Raw genomic sequence first — 19,752 nt, 5'->3', positions numbered from 1 at the left:
ACGTTTTTAAAAAAAATAGTATATACCAACGTGATGCAAACACAGCACCAGCAACCGGATCGTTGGGTTGTTAATTTAACCACTATTTATACTATTCAACAAAGTTTGGCTTCGCACTCGCCATCTTAACGCAACTAGGTAACTAACGCGGAAGCAAAGCGCGGAATCAATCGCGTCCACTCTCCTAAAGATGTCCTTGTGTGCAAGACCACTAAGCAGTAGTTGACATAATGGCATTGGTAAGGTTGCCAGTTTTGTCCGTGGTCTCCAAATTTCGGGCAGATTCAGCAAAACGGTAACGAAATGCATCTTCTTCTTCTCTTGTGGATCATACTGTACAATGTCTCGAACCTGGGTACTAATACAGCGAGGAACCGGTGAAACCGGGACACATTTTTTTTCCTGTTTGAAAACCAGAACGAGATGAAATGGTATTTCAACTTTAGATGATACTTATATGCATGTATGAGTATAATGTGATGGTTGGGAATCGGATTCTCACTTGATAAGGACTTTGCTTTAATGTCTCTAAAAAGAAAAACGTCATGCTTTTCTTCCTTTTCATAATTTGTAATCCCCAACCCCAAGTGTGGTACTGATTGAACTTGTACGCGGGAAATATTGGCTCAAAATTATGTATTTTTTCCTTTTTCGCATTACCCATTTCTTTTTGTACAACGAGCTTCGAGCGCACGACGCCGTCCACGCACCTAATCTACTCAGCCAGCGTCGCGCCCATGCCCATCAGCCGGACAGCACGCCGCCGGCGAGGTACTGGAACGACGACGCGTCCCGCCGCGCGCTGGCGCTGGCGCTTGAGCCGGCGATGTCACTGGTCCCCGCGGCAGCGCGAGCGCGTGACGGCTTCTCGCGGCCTCCGCCGCCGTCCTCAGCGTTGGCCTCGTCGTCCCTGGGCGGGAGCTCGGCGCGGCACATGGGGCAGGTGCTCCGGATCCCAAGCCACGGCGCGATGCAGCCCGCGTGATACCAGTGCGCACACGGCAGCCCCACCACGGAGTCCGCCACCGCGATCTCCTCCGTGCACACGGCGCACACCGTGCCGGCCACGCCCGCTGACGCCCTCACCGCTGGCGGCGGCGAAATAGCCAGCGCCTCGGACCAGCCTCCCAGGCCGGCAGCGCCGGCGGGAGGAGGGTTGACGGGGAAGGACTCCTCGTCGACGTAGTCCACGACGAGGGGGTTCCGCCCGAGAATCGACGAGAGGAGGTACCTCGCTGTGATCCAGTCGCCGTCGTCGTCCATGCCCGAGAGGATTTCGTTTCTCAGAAAGATCTCATGAATGAGAGAGAGACAGAGATAGAAAGAGAGAGAGAGATGGGGATTAAATAGGCATTGTGTGCTGTGATGTGCCGTTTGGATAATGGGAAACGGAAATAATATCTCATTAGAATAGGAACAAAATTTAATCTTAGCCATCTATATTTCTTCTATCTTTCTATCCTAATACCCCCATTCATTTTTCTCTTATCTCACCTCTCTTTTCTCAGTTGCCAAACACTACTTGAGAGTTTGCCCTCTTCACTTTCTTTAAAGGTATAGAATGAGATTGACGATTAGATACGGTAAATAGGAGCCTCAACATATTTCTTATGAAATCAATGGTCTTCTCCTATTTGAATCATCCAATACACCTCAAAACTCAAGCAGAAGTAAAAGTTCAGAGAAATTTTAAGGAGAAAAAATCGAGACAATATGAGACTACGGATGGTATATGAACCATAGGTTCCATTTAAGATCAATTCATGTGTCTTAATATTTAAAAGATCACAACTAGCAAAGAAACAAGAAAAGATAAACACCGAGCAACAAAACTCTCCAAGTTGATTTTCTATAGGCAAGGGAATTCAAGACTCCATCACATAAGCATGTGTATGCGAATTTTATGCCTCTAGCAATTAAAAGAATAACCTCACAAGGTACTAAAATTTCAGCCCAGAAACAAAAATGAAAATCAAAACCGGAAAGCAAAAACTTGCACACAAGGCAAAGGAACCAAGAGAGGGAAACTAGTAGAGGGAAAATCAAGTATATGAAACAAAATAAACTTCATTACTCAAAGAGATCAGCCCTATTTTATCTAAGACTCTCATATATTACATAGGCTAAGCACTTATCCTCCTCTCTACTAAAACTCTAGCATCATGCTCTCATATGGGTAGCACAATGAGTACAAATGGTTGGTTCTTCCTCTTCCATAGGCCTACCCCTCTATTATAGGCCTAGGAATCTTGATCTTCAAGCTTTTTCCCAAAATACCCTTATCTTGTAGTACACTTCTACCTATCGTCAAGGATATTTTAGTCTATTTTCTTCTCCATTCTTCAGATGGCCACGACGCCTTTACGACTTAGCTTCGCCCCGATGCAAGCTTCACGATGGTACCACGTATTCCTCCAGTCCTCCTACGGTTTTGAGATCAACCCGCAAAACCCTAGCACGCTTCTCAAATCGTGACTAGCTGCCACTTGCTTCCACTGAAGCAAGCGCTCTGATAATGATGCGTGTCCTCCGTCTTGCTATATTGACCACCGGCAAGTCTCTTCCACTTCTGATCCATCGGTTCACATTATCAGTTGCACCGGCATCTCTTTGCTTGACTTTGTCAACATGTCATCTTCATCCTCTGTTTCATGCTTTGCTTAACCTTCATATGTGCAACTAGGATTAACCTTGACTCCGTCCGGCCCTCCTTGATCGTCCGGCACTAAGCACTTGCTTATCCCCAATCACCCGCTGTCGACCCCCAAGTTGTATCCGTCACATGCACACCTTGAAACAAGCAAACACATTTCTCCACACTCTAAAACATCTCCAGATTAGCACAAAATCAAAAACTTCAACTCAAAGCACATCCTGCAAAAAATGTGAACATTGGATGTTTCTGTGTGTTCTGCTCCTAAACAACGGACATCCAATAAGTGTAACACTATCTGTTCTAGGAAAATTTTACTCTCTACAAGAAAATATCTGGTAACAGCTTCCGGTGATCTCATGTTCTTCACCGGATAATCTGGTATGTGTTAATCTACCGAACTACCCTCCTACAACCTCTTTGCAATAAAAGGTCCAGTGCATTCTTCGATGTTAACAATCTTAGCACCAGACTATCCGACGTACAAAATCAAACTTGGCGCTAAAAATCTCCTCTCTGCAGAAAATACTATGGCGCTCTTAAATCCCATCACCGGACCATCCGGTGTTTGCTTTCATTTCTGCTTCAGCACTGAAAATGCTCCGGTGATACCCTTCGCTGTAGCCACCACATTCACCGAACCTTCCGGTACATTGATCTCTAATTTCATCTGAAAAATTAGTCTCTGCAAGAAATAGTCTAGCGAGTATACACTGCCCACACTAGAACTTCCGGTGAACACCAAAACATCCGATGTTCACACCGGAAGTTCCGGTGTGTGTAATTCTAACCAAGTTGAAGACACATTAACTGTTGTCAATGCCTCATCATATGCAAATCAAGGTACTTCTCCACTTGTTTTATCAATCTCTCTCTTGATGAGTACATTGACAACCCTCAAAGCATAAAGATTTGGGTTTGAAGAATTGAAGCACGTCCAAGTGACAAAAACTCGAGAAAAGAGCAAGAATCATGTCACTTAGCATAAGAAAGATTGCAAAAGGTCAAAGAGAGGCAAAAGACAATCCAAAACTTCAAAAGAGCAAGAAAAGCTCAAAAACTCAAAAACAAATGCTCCCCCTTGATGAATGCATATTTTTTATTTTTTTTATTGAGCTTTGTTACAAATTTTCTCATTTCTCCTCCTTTGTAGCATATTTGTGCATATTCTCATCTTTTTGCATATGCTCTCTTTATGACTCCAAACTCGGGATCTCATGTACCTTCTGTATTAATCCCTAGATCAATGTCACACCCGGTTTTAAGACCAAAACCAGATGTAAACTATATGTATGCCAGGATCAGTTATTCATACATATAGCGACTTCATTAGTGTAACAGACACTGTGCTTCTTATTACAACGCTAAATTATTACAAAATGACCACACACGAGTCTAAAGAAAAGAACACCACAGCGGAAAAAGGAACAATGTAGCTCCAAGCCAACAGGCAACCGATCGAGAGTTCCACAAACCTAGAACTCGGCATCATCCTCGGGGAAGTCGTCCTCAGGAAATTCTTCAAAGGTTTCACCTTCTGAAACAGCAAGCGTGAGTATTTCCAATACTCAACAAGTGGGGGAAACATTTAATTTGATATGTTGGCTTGAAACAAGGCTTCCTATTCTCTAGGGTTTCATTTGCATAAAAGCCGATTTTTAGCCCTGAACTATGGAAAATAAATTTTTATTTTAACCGGGAAAAGATGTACCAAAGATTTTCTTTAACCTTCGGGAATTCAACCCAATTCCCAAAGATTTTTTTTAACCTCCGGGAATTCAACCCAATTCCCAAACCAAGAAAAACAACCACCCGACTAATCATGTGAGGGTCCATGCTGCTCATAACCGTGAGCACGGCTGAATATTCAGTTTGACACTCTGCAGAGTTTGTACACTTTACCCACGAGTCGTGATCTTCTCTGTTGCCGGCACCTGATGGTACCTTACACACTTCCGGGGTGTGCGCCAAGAGATCACTACGAGGCTTTTCCAAAGAGGCTCCTAGTATGCACTTGCCCACTGAGGTTTCACCGCTGTACATAAGTGGAGTAACCCTCCACCCCAGAAGCCCCCTTGTGCCAGGTAGAATCGGGAAGTAACCCTTCCTTATCTACACATCCGATTGGCTCATACAACACTGGGAGAACATCTAGTTACTAGGCCAAGCCGTACCATATTGGTCTCGTGGTTGCTCTGTTTGCCATGGATGTTCGCTCCACGAACCGGTCCATAAAATGGTCTGGGCAAGACCTCCAATAACCCTATAAGGGTATTGTCGGAGGATGAACTCCAGTCGCAGGGATCCCGAGAGACCCCTTTTTAAAGATTCGGCCGGGGGGATGATCCTGAACGAGTTTGTCTGGGAAATAGATGGGAGCGGAAATAAATGCAGTGGCTGGTGGTGGGAGATGATCGTCCTAGTGCAAGAAAGATGGGTGCACCGGGGTTTAGACAGGTTCGGGCTGCACGGGGGCGTAACACCCTACTCCTGTGTGAGTGCTATACCTTTCCTTGAAGGGAATGCTTCAAGGATGTATCTGGTTACAGGGGTGAGTTGTCTATAGAGAGCTTGAGACTCTCGTGTTCTAGCTTGGCTCGAGCTTGTTTGTGATGTTCTTCGTCTTTTGATCTGAGCTTCGGGGTCTTTTTTGAGGGCTTCCGGATCTGAGGCGGAATTCTTCAAGGATGAGTCATGAGTCATGTGTTGTGTGTCGTGAGCCGTGAGCTGTGAGCTGTGAGCGTGAGTGTGAGCGTCCGCCGTGTGCCTTCCATCCTTTCCTTTTATAGGCGCGTCGACCTTGACTTATCCTGAATGGGAAAGAGGGGGCGCACGTGCCAAGGTGCCACGGAGAAAGGCGTCATCATTCCGTCTTGGCGAAGTGACAGGGGCGGTGGAAAATTGCGGCGTGCATCCGACCACCCGCCACTGTGGAGGTCCTTCGGCGCCATTAAGAGGGCCCACCGGGCAGCCGCAGAGGTGCCCGGTGCGCTCACCCTGTCTTGTCCTTCTACTGGGGCAGGTGGCAAGCGGAGCGCTTCGATTCTGGCAACGTTATCCAGAGGCACCCGGGTGAAACGGGACGGGACCCGTGCATTTAATGGACCCACGCCCCCCTGCCAGAGCATGGCAGGGTCTGACACTAGGGCGTGGGCAGCTGAGAATGTCAGGATGTCAGGCCGCGCGTGCCTATTAAATGCGGCATTCGTGTCTTTGACTAGCTGACACCCCGGCGAGGGGACCCTTTGGGTCGTCGAACGATCTTGCGCGAACCTTCGGGGAACCGAGTCCTCGGGGGCTGCCACGTGCGGCCCCGAGCACCCTCTCCCGAGCACTCTGGTGAGACCTTCGGGGAACCGAGTCCTCGCGGGCTGCCACGTGCAGCCCCGAGCACTCTCTCCCGAGCACTGGGGGAAACCTTCGGGGAACCGAGTCCTCGGGGGCTGCCACGTGCAGCCCCGAGCACTCTCTCCCGAGCACTGGGGGGAAATCTTCGGGGAACCGAGTCCTCGGGGGCTGCCACGTGCAGCCCCGAGCACTCTCTCCCGAGCACTTCCTTCCCGGTACATGGACTCCGCGGATCATCGGGGAACTGGGGTGCTCGGGAACCAGAGGCGGCAGCCCCGAGCACCTTCTCCCGGGACTTAGCCTCTTCTTATCTCGCAGGGCGGACCTCGCGGGATGGTGACGCGTGGCGGATGGGCGGCCCGATCTCGGGACTCAGGGACCCCTGGTTCCTGATACACCGACAGTAGCCCTCGGGCCCATTGGTAGGCGACGGGACGGAGACGGCGGATGGGCCCTTCGTCGCGGCCGAGGCCGAGGCTGGTGCAGACGCCATGTGGCAGGCTTTCGAGAGGTGGTCTTTACGGACCCAGATCTCAAGTACCTCCCAAAGGGAAAATGAATGGACGCATGTCCACACAACTTCCGAAGGGTATGATGACCGTACGGACGGCACGCGCGGTCGCCGCATGGATCGAGAAAAATACGCCTGGCAGCTGCTGACATCGCGCGATCGGCGGGAGATTCACCTGGCGGTTGCGCCGAACGAGGCGACGCTTCGTCGAGCGAACCATTTGGGCGGCAGTTTTTGAACTTTTGAGATATAAAAGGGGGATATGATCGGTCCGTCCCCCTTTTTACGCTTTCTTGCTCTTGCGCTATTGCCTTCTGTGTGCTCCGAAGCCCTTAGGAAATTTTCAAGCGACCGGAGCACTCTTCCTTCTCTCTCTTTCCACCGCCAAAATACCTTTCCTTCTTGTCGAGATGACGAGGGTTGGAGGAGGACGCCGGGACAAGGCTTCGGACAGCATCTTGCCGGAGTCTCGTCTGAGGAACGAGGAGGCGGCGGACAAGATCAGGAAACTGCTGGTGCCGGAGGGGCAAGAAAGTGCTGTGGTGGTGACACCGGCGACGACCGTCCCAGGACGGATCGTCCTCTTCACCTCCTTTGTGGCTGCGGGGTTGGTGCCGCCGTTCTCCACCTTCTTCCTGCAAGTGCTGGAGACGTACGGCATTCAACTGGTGCACCTAAGCCCCAACTCTGTGGTGGTGTTGGCGACCTTCGCGCATTTCTGCGAAATGTTCGTGGGGGTGGTGCCGTCGGCGATGCTGCTTCGCCATTTCTTCGTCTTTCGGCCGGTGGGGAAGAAGAGGGGGCACTCCACGGCGGACGTCGCGGGGTGCTGCAACCTTCGGCTCCGGGACGGCCTGGGGGATCATTATATTCCCCAGGTGCTGCGCAGCAAGTGGGAGGAGTGGCGACGGGACTGGTTCTTCATCGACGTCGACCCCCACGAGCGCCTCGAGCTGCCAGAGGCGGCGGCGGAACCTCGGCGATCGACGTGGGAGGCGCCGCCGCCAGAAGACGCGAGGCTGAAGCCGGTGTTGGAGCGCATCCTGGAGCTGCACGAGTCCGGGCTGACCTCCGTCATGGTGGTCGTGGACTTCCTGCGCCGTCGGCTGGCACCTCTGCGAGAGCGGGCCCGACCGAGTTGGTTCTATACCGGGCCGGAGGACATCACCAGGACCCAGATCAGCACGAGCTGGGATCTGGGGCCGGCGGAACTGCGGGGGATGACAAGGGTGATCACCGGAACGGAGGACATGGGCCGGACGGAGCTCCCGTGGCTGGAGATGGCGCTCTGCGCCAACCCCAACTGGGTGGCCATTATGGCGGGGCTGCCGGAGTTCGATGCCCAGGGGCCCGTGGACCAGCCAAGAAGAAGGAGTCCCGAGGCCTCCAAACTCCCCGGGCTGGAGGAGCTACTTGGCGAGGAGGTCGCTGGCAGCTCGGCGTGCCTGGCGAATGGGTCGCCGTAGGCAGCAACCGCCGAGCCAGAGAGGAGGGCGCCGCTGAAATCGTCGAGGAGGTGGCGTCGGGAGACCGGGGAAAGCGTCCCCGGGCCCTGATTCTAGTGCCGGACTCTCCGCCGTCGCCAACGGCAACGGCGGCATTCCCGTTGCTGGAGTCGCGACTGGTGCGGATGGGGCCAGCGCCGGCGCCCGCGACCTGCGCGGCGGAACCCGAGACCCACGCAGCGGCACCCGAGGCCCGCGCAGCAGTTCTGCCGAGCCCCCAGCGGAAGAGGCGGCGGGAGGAGTCCGGACCGACGGCGCCGGACCCGGACATCAGGCTCCCAGCGGCCAAATGGCAGTATCGGTGAGTCTCCTCTCTTGCTTTTTCCTGGGCATTTCTGGCCCGAACTAAGCTTTGATGTTTTTCATCTGTCTCCTGTAGGCTGGCCGCAGGCGCCACCGCGATGGAGAAGGCGCGGGCACCGCGGCCAGTGCCGAGCCCGCCGGCTGCGCCGACGGAGGCGGGTACAGGAACGGCGGAGGCGCCAATTGTCGTGGCGGCCACTGGGAGAGAGGCGGAGGCGGCGGCCGAGAGGAGGACGGAGCAAACGTCCGGATCCTTGGCGCCGGTGGAACCTACCCCGGGCGCGAAGAGCCCGAGGCGGATGACGGTAGAGGTGGATGCTTTGCCGGGGCCGGCGGACAGGGCGGCCGATGCGGGAATGCGGCCGCCGCCCGAGTCTTCGGCGCCGGCGGAGCCTACCCTGGGCAGGCAGAGCCCGGGGCGGATGGCGGTGCAGGGCCCTGCAGAGAGCTCGGACCCCCTGGAGGCACTCTGCGGAGAGGCCTGGGCCCCACCAGCGCCCCGCCAGCCCGCCGACCCCTTCCTGGCCGCCATTGAAGGCGTCCAGGTAGCGGTCGGGCGGCTGGGCGCAGTGGTGAACGCCAAGGAGGGGGAGCTCGAGGCCGAGCGCGCCCGCCTGGTATTGGAGAAGGCGCAGCTGGCGGGCGCCCAGGAGGAGGCCCGTGCGGCGGCCGCGCGGGAGCAGAAGCTCCTAGAAGACATCCGCGCGGAAGGCGCGCGGGAACAAGAAATTTTGAAGACCGTGCGGGCAGAAGTCGTGCGGGAGTGAGAAGATGCCGCCCGCCTAGCTGAGGCGATGAAGCAGCAAGCTGCCGAGGCCCTTGCCAGGATGGGGCAGGCGCAGGAGAGGGAGGTGGCAGTCGCAGCTCGGGAGCAGGCGGCGGAGGAGCGGCAAGCCGAGCTGACCCGCCGGGAGGGCGCGGCCGAGAAGACGCGCGCTGACCTCCAGCGCCGGGAAGACGACCTCCGGAAGATCAGGGAAGAGATCCGCTGCTGGGAGGAGGACGTCTCCCTTCGGGAGGTGGACAATGAATTATCGGCGTCGGAGCTCGGTGTTCGGGAGGATTCGGTGACCCAGCAGGAGGATGTGCTGGCCCGGCGGGAGGGCGAGCTGAGTCGCCGAGAAGACGAACTGAGTCGTCGAGAGGGCGAGGCTGCTGCGGCGGCAGCGGCCACGGCTACCAGGGTGGAGAAGAACGCGAAGCACGAGGCGGAACTGACCGCCCGTGAACGCGCCTTATCCGAGATGGTGGCCAAGACGAAGCAGGCCGGGGACCAGGGACTTGAGGCGCAGCTGCGGGCCGCCAAAGAGAAACTCGAGACCGCTTTTGTCTCGCGGGTCAACCTGCAGCATATGCTGGAAGACATACTCCGGCGGATGCGGCGGGCCATAGAGAAGGGTGGTCTTGGGTGGCTCGTTGAAGATCAGAAGAGCGACAGCCCCGCACGACAAGTGTTGGGGCTTCAGCAGGTCTGCGAGCGCCTTGAGGCCCTGCCTTGGGCGGTCCAGGAACTTGTCGCCCGGGAGGGACGTGGCTTGGCACATGCAGTGGCCGAGCACGTCCTAGCCTGCTACCGAAGCAGGGACCCGAACTTCCCGCTGGAGCCGGCGCGGGAGGGAGTGGTCGAGGCTGAGGGAGAGGCCGCCCGGGTAGCTGTCCGGAGTACTGTCGCCGTGGTAGCGGCCGGCTTCAGGCGAGAGGTGCCACCGCCGCCAGCCCCCGGGGACGACTCAGAGGATTCAGCCGACGCCTCCGCCGCCGACTAGATCTTTTGTAGCTTTTTTCTTTCTTTTGTCGTCTTGATGAATGTAAATATAGGAGTGAAACCTTAGAAAATGCCTTGTATATGTCTTGTGAATATAATGGCAGCTTTTCCTTGGGCTCGCAACTCCAATTTCTGTGAGTGTTTGATGTTTCTTCTGATGTTTTGCCTGGAAGTCCCGGGGAGTACTCAGTCGGGCCGTTCCCGACCTTCCCATCCCCGAGAACGAAGTTGTCCCGATCGCTGTGCTGGCGTAGTCGGCCCTCGAGTTTTCGCGAGTCCGCGCTGTCTAAGTTAAGAAACAAAAAACACAGACTTCCTTGCCCGGGAGATAGATTGATCCAGCACGGAACACGTCGTGCCCGGTGAACACTTTTTCACCTCGCGACCACCCAGTTAGTAGACCGGAGACGCGTGCGGGCGAGAATGTGACCAAGAGTCCTCGTGGTCCGGTGGTGCCCGAGCTTAAAACGGGCCGGACCGAGCACTGATAGCCCGCCCCCGAGGCCTGAGCTCCGGACTACTCGAGCAGCTCGAGCGATAGGATTACCCAGGGCACCCGAGGACTCGGTAGTGCTCGGGGTCCTTAAAAGCCGACCGAACACCACGACCACCACGAAGGGCTCCGGTCAGACATTACCGTACGTGCGGTACTCCTTTCTACAAACCGCCCTGTCGTTCTGAGAAAAAAGTAGACACGCGGCAGGGTTTTGCGTGCGAGGAGACCACCTCGCCGAACAGGTTAAAGCGCGAGAGCCCCCGAGAATGACTCAGGAACATAAATTTACTGAAAGCAGACTTGTCTGAATATAACCACTCACCGGACAGCTGTCGGCCCTTCGGCCAACCGATCCAGGAGGGGTGTGCTTCCGAGCTCGGGTGCCCGGGGACTTGGTTCTTTCAGCGTAGCGCCCGAGTGCCCAGAGGCATACGAGGCTCCCGGGGTCGGGTGATCTCGACCACCCACGCCTAAGTGGTAGGACCACCCGAGGACCCTTGGGGCTGGCCAGAGACCGGGGCATTTAAGCCCCCGCGGCTGAACTGCTCGTGATCGCCAGCCTGTGACTTAAGAGAGAATATAGAATTTCTTTGTCTGGTGCGCTCTGTTAGTGCGGTACTTGCTATAGACTGCTCTCATTTTTGACCCGAGACCTCTTGAATACCCAAACCGGCGGACAAGAGCGGACAGAGGCATAACCCAGAGGTCCTATGGTTCGGTGGCGCCCGGGTATGACAGACCAGACCGAGCACCGACAGCCCGCTCCGGGGGCCTGAGCTCCGGACTACTCGAGCAGCTCGAGCGATGGGATTACCCAGAGCACCCCAAAACTCGGTAGTGCCCGGGAGCCTGCCACGACACCGAACACCACAGCCTACCATGCCGGACGTAAGTCAGCGGCGACTGCTCGCATGCATACTGATTGGGATTCTTTTATCAGCGGGAAAAATGAGAGAGCGAACTTTTTCTCGCACAACCGAGCACCTCACCAGACAGATTAAACATACGAAATCCGGAAAAAATATCTCGACATAGCGATTGCTTATTGAAATACCGAATGTACAATATTTACAAAGGTTGGGCGACAGCGACTTACCCAAGGGGCGGAGCCCTTGGACTGCTTGGGCGGGGAGAAGCCCCCGGCCTTGCTGATCTGAGCTGCAAGCACGACCATCTATGGGTAGAAGCGTCGGAGATGCTCGATGTTCCACGGATTCGGGAGTGGCTGTCCTTCCTCCATCGCCAACCTGAAAGAACCTGCTCGCGGGACCGCGATCACGGTGAAGGGACCTTCCCACACAGGGGACAGCTTATTCATTCCTTCGCGCGACTGGACGCGGTGGAGAACTAGGTCCCCCACCTCGAGAGACCGGGCCCGGACATGGCGCAGATGATAACACCGCAGACTCTGCTGGTACCGAGCCGCCCGGACAGCGGCACGCCGCCGGCGCTCTTCCAGGTAGTCCACGTCGTCGCGCCTTTGCTGCTCCTGCTCACCCTCAGAGTATGCATGCACTCGAGGGGAGCCCAGAGTGAGCTCGGAGGGGAGGATTGCCTCGGCGCCATAGACGAGGAAGAACAGAGTCTCCCCGGTGGCGCGGCTTGGCGTAGTCCGGTTAGCCCACAGCACGGCTGGCAGCTCGACCACCCATCCCTTCCCGTGCTTAGCGAGCACATTATAGGTCCGGGTTTTGAGGCCCTTCAGTATCTCCGTGTTGGTGCGCTCGACCTGCCCGTTACTTCGAGGATGAGCGACGGAGGCGAAGCAAGCTTGATGCCGAGGTCTTCGCAATAGTCCCCGAACAGGGCACTTGTGAATTGGGTGCCGTTGTCGGTGATGATCCGGTTCGGGATGCCAAAGCGGCTGGTGATACCGCGGATAAACTGGAGCGCCGTGTTTTTGGTCACCTTGATGACTGGGACCACCTCCGGCCACTTGGTGAACTTGTCGATGGTGACATATAGGTATGCATAGCCCCCGATTGCTCGGGGGAATGGACCCAGAATGTCCAAACCCCAGACCGCGAAAGGCCATGACAGGGGAATGGTATGAAGAGCCTGAGCTGGCTGGTGAATCTGCTTTGCGTGGAACTGGCACGCCCTGCAGCGCCGAACCAGCTCGGAAGCGTCCTGGAGAGCTGTAGGCCAGTAGAAACCTTGCCGGAAGGCCTTCCCGACCAGCGTGCGGAACGATGAATGGCCACCGCACTCGCCCTCGTGGACCTCAGCGAGAAGATCGCCGCCTTCTGCTCGGGAGATGCATTTCAGGAGGACACCTCCTGTGCTACGCCGGTAGAGATCCCCATCTACTATGGCATAGCGTCTGGACTGCCGAGCAACTCTTTCGGTAGACGCCTCATCCCCGGGTAGGAACTTTTCTTTCAAGTACCCTCGGATGTCAGACATCCACGAGGCATCTTGAGAACATTCGGCGAGTGCAGCGCACTCACCGGGCGGCGGTGCCCTGACGGGGCTTCCCACTGAGGACACTGCCGGGGTCCCCTGAATTGAGTTCGAGGTTTCCCCTTCATCCTGTTCGGCAGGCAGGACGGAAGGCCGTGCGAGTCTTTCTTCAAAGTCTCCGGCAGGGACGCGTGCACGTGAGGAGGCCAGGCGAGAGAGCTCGTCGGCCAAAGCGTTGTCGCGGCGAGGGATGTGCCGCAACTCGAGGCCATCGAAGCGTCTCTCGAGCTTCCTGACCGCAGCCACGTACGTCGCCATTTGAGGATCCGTGCACTGGTACTCCTTGGATACCTGGTTGACGACCAGTTGGGAGTCCCCTTTGACCAGGAGGCGACAAATCCCGAGCCCCACCGCAGCCCGGAGGCCGGCGATGAGACCTTCATATTCCGCCATGTTGTTGGATGCGCGGAACTGCAACTGCACGACGTACCGGAGCTCTTCACCTGTTGGAGAGGTGAGAACCATTCTGGCCCCTGCGCCTTTCAGCGAGAGGGAGCCGTCAAAGTGCATGACCCAGTACTCGGGCGCGTCGTGCCCGGGATAGGCAGAGATCTCTTCTGGGACGATGTAGGGGACGGGCGTCCATTCTGCCAAGAAGTCAGAGAGCGCCTGGCTTTTGATTGCCTGGCGACTGACGAAGTGTAGGTCGAACTCCGCCAGCTCTACCGCCCATTTGACAACGCGCCCGGTGCCTTCTCGGTTCCGGAGAATGGGCCCCAGCGGATAAGTGGTAACCACCGAGACCTTGTGCGCCTGGAAGTAGTGGCGCAGCTTCCGGGAAGCGACGAGCACGGCATAGAGCAGCTTCTGCGCCTGGGGATATCTTGTCTTGGCTTCCCGGAGGACTTCACTGACAAAGTACACCGGTCGCTGAACCCGGCGGGCCCGGACGGCGGCTTCACCCGGGGGGCTGCTGCAGCCCCCAGGTTCGGCGGCGCGGTCGGAGCTGGCCGGGCATGCGGGCTCGACTCCCGGGTTGGGAGGAGCAGTGTGCTCGGGCTCGACCCCCTGCCCAGGGGGAGCCGCGAGGACAGGTGAGTGGTCAGGGACCTATGGGAGCTGGGACCCAGCACCCGGTCCTGAACACTCGTCGCGCTCCACCACCAGCACTATGCTCACGACCTGAGGTGTGGCCGAAACGTAGAGCAGTAGGGGCTCACCTTGAGAGGGAGCCACTAGCACAGGCGGCGAAGTGAGGTACTTCTTTAGATCATGGAAGGCCTGCTCGGCCTCCGGCGTCCAGTCGAAACGACCGGATTTTTTCAGAAGCTTGAAGAGGGGGAGCCCTCGCTCCCCGAGCTTGGAGATAAAGCGCCCGAGGGCTGCCATGCAGCCGGCGAGACGCTGGACTTCCTTGAGTCGAGTCGGGGGTCGCATCTGTTCGATGGCCCGGATCTTCTCCAGATTGACCTCGATTCCTCGGCCAGAAACCAAGAAACCAAGGAGCTTGCCCGCCGGCACCCCGAAGACACACTTCTCCGGGTTGAGTTTGAGGCGGGTAGAGCGGAGACTGTTGAAAGTCTCGGCGAGGTCCTCGAGCAGGGTGCGCGGTCTCGGGTTTTGACCACGAGATCATCGATGTAAGCTTCGACGTTGCGACCAACCTTATTTAGGTCGGTGTAGTCCACGCACATGTGGAGCTTGCCGTTGGCCTTCGGGACGATGACTGGGTTTGCTAGCCAGTCGGGGTGGAGGACTTCTCGGATAAATCCGGCGTCGAGGAGCTTGCTGACCTGCTCGCGAATAAACTCCTGGCGCTCAGGCGCCTACCGCCGGACCTTCTGCTTCACTGGGCGGGCATCCGGACGCACCGCCAAGTGATGCTCGATCACCTCCCTAGGGATCCCGGGCATGTCGGACGGTTGCCAGGCAAACATGTCTGCGTTATCTCGGAGGAAGGCGACGAGCGCGCTTTCCTATTTGCTGCCCAGGTCACCGCCGATCCGGACGACCTGGGTAGCATCTTCGCCCACCACGACCTCCTTCGTTGGAACAGAGGCGTCGGCGGCGAGTCGGGGTTTGGATGAAGAGGGTCCCGTGCCCCCTGTAGAGCCATCGACCTCGGCCTGCGCTGAGACTAGAGCCATGTATGACTGTTCAGCGCAGGAGACGGCGCCGCCGGAGTCGGCGATCACGGAGATGGAGCCTGCGGGGCCAGGCATCTTAACCGTAAGGTATGCATAATGCACGGCCATCATAAACTTGGCGAGCGCCGGACGCCCGAGGATGGCGTTGTAGGGGAGAGGGAGCTCCGCGACGTCGAAGAGGACGCACTCCGTGCGGAAGTTGTCACGGCTCCCGAACGTCACAGGCAACTCAACCTGCCCGAGGGGCAGGGAGTGCCCGGGGGTCACTCCACAGAAGGGGAGCGATGGCTTTAGGCGTCGGGAGGACACCTGCAGCTTCTCAAAAGCCTCCTTGGAAAGGAGGTTGAGGCCGGCACCACCGTCGATCAGCACTCTGCCGACCTTAACATTGCAGATAGTGGGAGACACTACCAGAGGTAGCCGCCCCACGGCTGCAGTACTGGCAGGGTGATCAGCCATGCTGAACGTGATCGGAGCATCCGACCACCTCAGGGGCCTTGCGGCCTCCTCGCTCGGGGTTGCCGAGCACACCTCGCGTCGCATGACCTTGATGCCACGACGCGAGCAAGGTGTGTAGGCGCCTCCGTTGATGAAGGCGACGGCGTGCTCGGGCTCCTGGAAGCCGAGCTCGGCGTTGTCAGGGGCGACCTCAGCATTGCCTCCTCCGCGGGACTCGTCGCACTCCCTCTGGCGCTGCTCCACGAGTCCTTTGACCGTACGATACTCCGTGAGGTCGTGCCATCTGGTCTGGTGTATGGGACACCATTTACCTGGCTCGGGCCCCACGGGAGCGGGGGCCCTTGCTGGAGCAGGAGCTCGGCCGGGGGCCGGGGCTCTTGCGGGAGCCGGTGCCCCAGCTGGTGCCGGGGCCCTCGTGGGCGCGGAGGCCCGAGGAGGAGCCCTAGCAGGGGCCCTGGCGGGACGTCGGTCGACGCCCGGCCGGCGCTCTTGCCGGCGGTCGGGCTCTTGCGGCACCCTATGAGCGGGGACCTGGGTCGGCTCAACGGGAGCGGCCTCGCGCTTCCTTCTCTTCTTCTTTTCTCGCTTGTCGGAGCAGGAAGAACTTGGCTGGTCGGAGGCGGGGCGAGGGGCATGCCACGCCCTGGCCTCCGCAGCCTTGGCGCACTTATCAGCCAGTGCGAAGAGTTCCGCAGTGGTCTCGATCTCGTGCGTGCCTAGCTTTTTGAGCATCCGCTCGTCGCGGATGCCCTACCGGAAATGATGGAGTCTTGGTCCTGATCTTCACGACGTAGGATCCCGGTCTTGATAACTAGCCGAAGAATGGCCGATAACTTGCTGCAAGCAGCGATAACTAGTGCAACCTGACGACGTGCACAAGGAGCCAACCACCGTCTCTATACGGCAGCCTGAACCAAGGATTCGCCCAACCACACTCTCAAAGAAACCAACCTATGCAACCTGGAATCGATGGACCAGGAGCACGGATTGGGTGCCGATGACGCGGCCGCTTCTGTAATCTCCGCGAAGGAAAACACAAAAGCTAAGGGGTAGAGATCTCTCTCTGGATTTGTTAGCACACAGCTGAACAAAGGGGTTTGTATTTCGATTATCAAAAGTCTATCATTGCTATGAAGCAATGGAGTATTTATACAAGGAACAACCCTCCTTGATAAGTGAAAACACGAAATGGAAATGAAAAGATAGACTATGTGAAAGGGTCTCTACGAAATCAGCTTCTGGAGAGTTTCCGCGTAGCTGTTGGTCTTCGGCGCAGTCTTCAGTGTTTAGGCAATAACTCCACCTTGGAAGCTTCAAATGACGTGCGGCTGGATGCGTTGGAAAGCTAACTTGATAAGCTTTCACACCATGTATAGTATGCATCTCGGAACTTTGTAGAATGATACAGTTTTACACGGAAACTTTAGCTTCATGCAGACTGTTGAGCTTCTGACCAGTATGCACTAAAACTGGTCGGGCGCCATAAAGGTTTCTCCAAACTGGTCGGGGTTGGTGTCATTGGAAACTAGACTTCAAGAGCTTTCCAACAAGTACCCATTGGCCTTCATAGCTTTTGGGAATCAAAAGTTATGATTATTTCTTTCAGACTGTTCTGCAGGACTAGACGAATTCGAACGTGGTTCTTCTTTGTATTCATCGCTTTGTGTGTTCTTGTCATCCTCCTTGGTAAACCTGAGTAATAGCAATGTACTCGACTTAGGCAGTATATAATTCTCATTAATATTTAAATGAGTTTCACAAAGTAGCACGTTCACCTCTTGTTGTAGTTCCTTTGCCTGACTACGTGTAATTGGTCCTTTAAAGACTTGGGCTGGTGTAGTTGTGCTCGGCATGGTCGGTGTGGAGGTCGGCGATGTCGGAGTAGAGGTCGGTGAGGTCTGCGAGGAGGTCGCCGAGGTCTGCATGGTTGGGATGTCCTCATCATCCTCCCCCTCTGGAATAGGAGTCGTCCTCGACTCTGATCCTTCTAGTCCGAAGAATGGTGTTAAGTCTGCAACATTGAAGGATCTGCTAACACCATAATCTTTAGAGAGCTCAATCTTATAAGCATTATCATTGATCTTGGACAGCACTCTGAATGGACCATCTCCGCGTGGCATCAATTTGGATTTGCGCTTCTCTGGAAAGAGGTCTTTGCGAAGGTGTACCCACACTAAATCTCCAGGCTCAAATGTTACCTTCTTGCGATGCTTGTTTGCCCATGCAGCATAGTACTTGGACCTTTTCGCTATTGCTTCTTTGGTCTTCTCATGAATCTTCTTGACATAAGACGCGCGCTTGGATGCTTCCATGTTACTCCTTTCCTGCAATGGTAGAGGCAACAAATCGACAGGAGCGAGTGGTTTGAAACCATATACAACTTCAAAGGGACACATATTAGTTGTAGAGTGTACTGCCCTGTTGTACGCGAATTCCACATGTGGCAAGCACTCTTCCCATTCTTTCAAGTTCTTCTTGATCAAGGCTCGCAGCAGCATAGAAAGTGTTCTATTCACTACTTCAGTTTGCCCATCCGTTTGAGGGTGGCATGTGGTGGAAAACAGCAGCCTTGTCCCTAGCTTGGCCCACAATGTCTTCCAGAAGTAGCTCAAAAACTTGGTGTCGCGGTCGGAAACAATCGTTTTGGGCATGCCATGTAATCTCACAATATCCCTGAAAAATAGAGAGGCTATGTGGGAAGCATCATCGCTTTTATGAAAAGGTATAAAATGTGCCATTTTAGAGAATCGATCAACAACAACAAATATTGAATCCCTCCCCCTCTTTGTCCTAGGTAATCCTAAAACAAAATCCATGCTAATATCTTCCCAAGGAGCATTAGGAACAGGCAAGGGAGTATATAATCCATGGGGGTTTAGTTTTGACTTAGCTTTGTGACAGGTGACGCATCTTTGCACAAGCCGTTGAACATCTCTTCTCATCTTCGGCCAATAGAAATGGTCAGCAAGCATCTCATATGTCTTTTTCCATCCAAAGTGACCCATCAGACCACCTGAATGTGTTTCCTGTAACAACAAGAGTCTAACAGAGCAACTTGGAACACACAATTTGTTAGCTCTAAACAAAAATCCATCATGAATATGATATTTTTCCCATCCTTTTCCAGTTGTACATTTGGCATAAGGTTCTGAAAATTCATGGTCAGTGGGGTATACTTCTTTTATGTTTTCAAGTCCCGGCACCTTTACTTCAAGTTGATTTAACAAAACATTTTTACGGGACAAAGCTTCGGCAACAATGTTTTCTTTACCTTTTTTGTATTTCACAACATATGGAAAAGTTTCTATGAATTCAATCCATTTGGCATGTCTACGGTTCAGTTTTGCTTGGCCCTTTAAATACTTCAAAGCCTCATGATCTGAATGAATAACAAATTCTTTTGGCCATAAGTAATGTTGCCAAGTCTCAAGTGCTCTTACCAAAGCATACAACTCCTTGTCATATACCGAATAGTTCAGTTGTGCTCCTCCCAACTTCTCACTGAAGTATGCAACGGGCTGTCCGTTTTGCATGAGAACGCCTCCAATCCCAATCCCACTTGTATTACATTCAACCTCAAAGGTTTTAGTGAAATCCGGCAACACAAGCAAGGGGGCTTCGGATAATCTTTTCTTCAATTCTTGGAAAGCTTTCTCTTGTGGTTCACCCCATTGGAAGGCAACACCTTTCTTTGTCAACTCATTTAATGGAACAGCTATGGTGCTGAAATCTCTCACAAATCTCCTGTAAAAACCAGCAAGTCCATGGAAACTTCTCACCTGACTTACATTTTCAGGAGTCGGCCAATCCTTGATTGCTTTCACCTTTGATTCATCAACTTGAATTCCTGAACCTGAAACTACAAAACCAAGAAACACAACCTGATCTGTACAAAATGTGCACTTCTCAAGGTTAGCAAATAATTTTTCCTTTCTTAGCACATCCAAAACTTGCTGAATATGAGCAACATGTTCCTCCAATGTCTTGCTATAAATTAGGATATCATCAAAGTAAACAACAACAAATTTTCCAATGAATGCTCGCAAGACATGGTTCATTAATCTCATAAATGTACTAGGTGCATTAGTCAATCCGAAAGGCATAACTAACCACTCATACAACCCAAACTTTGTTTTGAAAGCAGTTTTCCATTCATCTCCAA

General features: G+C 54.6%; 1 protein-coding gene across 1 annotated transcript; it reads right to left on the bottom strand.

Annotated features, from left to right (window-relative positions):
• Positions 1 to 451: 451 nt before the first annotated feature.
• On the bottom strand, positions 452 to 1,383 carry LOC133902092 (uncharacterized). Its single transcript, XM_062343668.1, has one exon. It carries the CDS (start codon positions 1,261 to 1,263, stop codon positions 745 to 747), a length of 519 nt encoding a protein of 172 aa, XP_062199652.1. The 5' UTR covers positions 1,264 to 1,383; the 3' UTR covers positions 452 to 744.
• Positions 1,384 to 19,752: the final 18,369 nt, after the last annotated feature.

Source organism: Phragmites australis, chromosome 20, assembly GCF_958298935.1.
Source record: "Phragmites australis chromosome 20, lpPhrAust1.1, whole genome shotgun sequence".
NCBI classification, from domain to species: Eukaryota; Viridiplantae; Streptophyta; class Magnoliopsida; order Poales; family Poaceae; genus Phragmites; species Phragmites australis.
The sequence above is the reverse complement of the archived record's forward strand: the minus strand, read 5'-3'. Positions and strand labels throughout refer to the sequence as shown.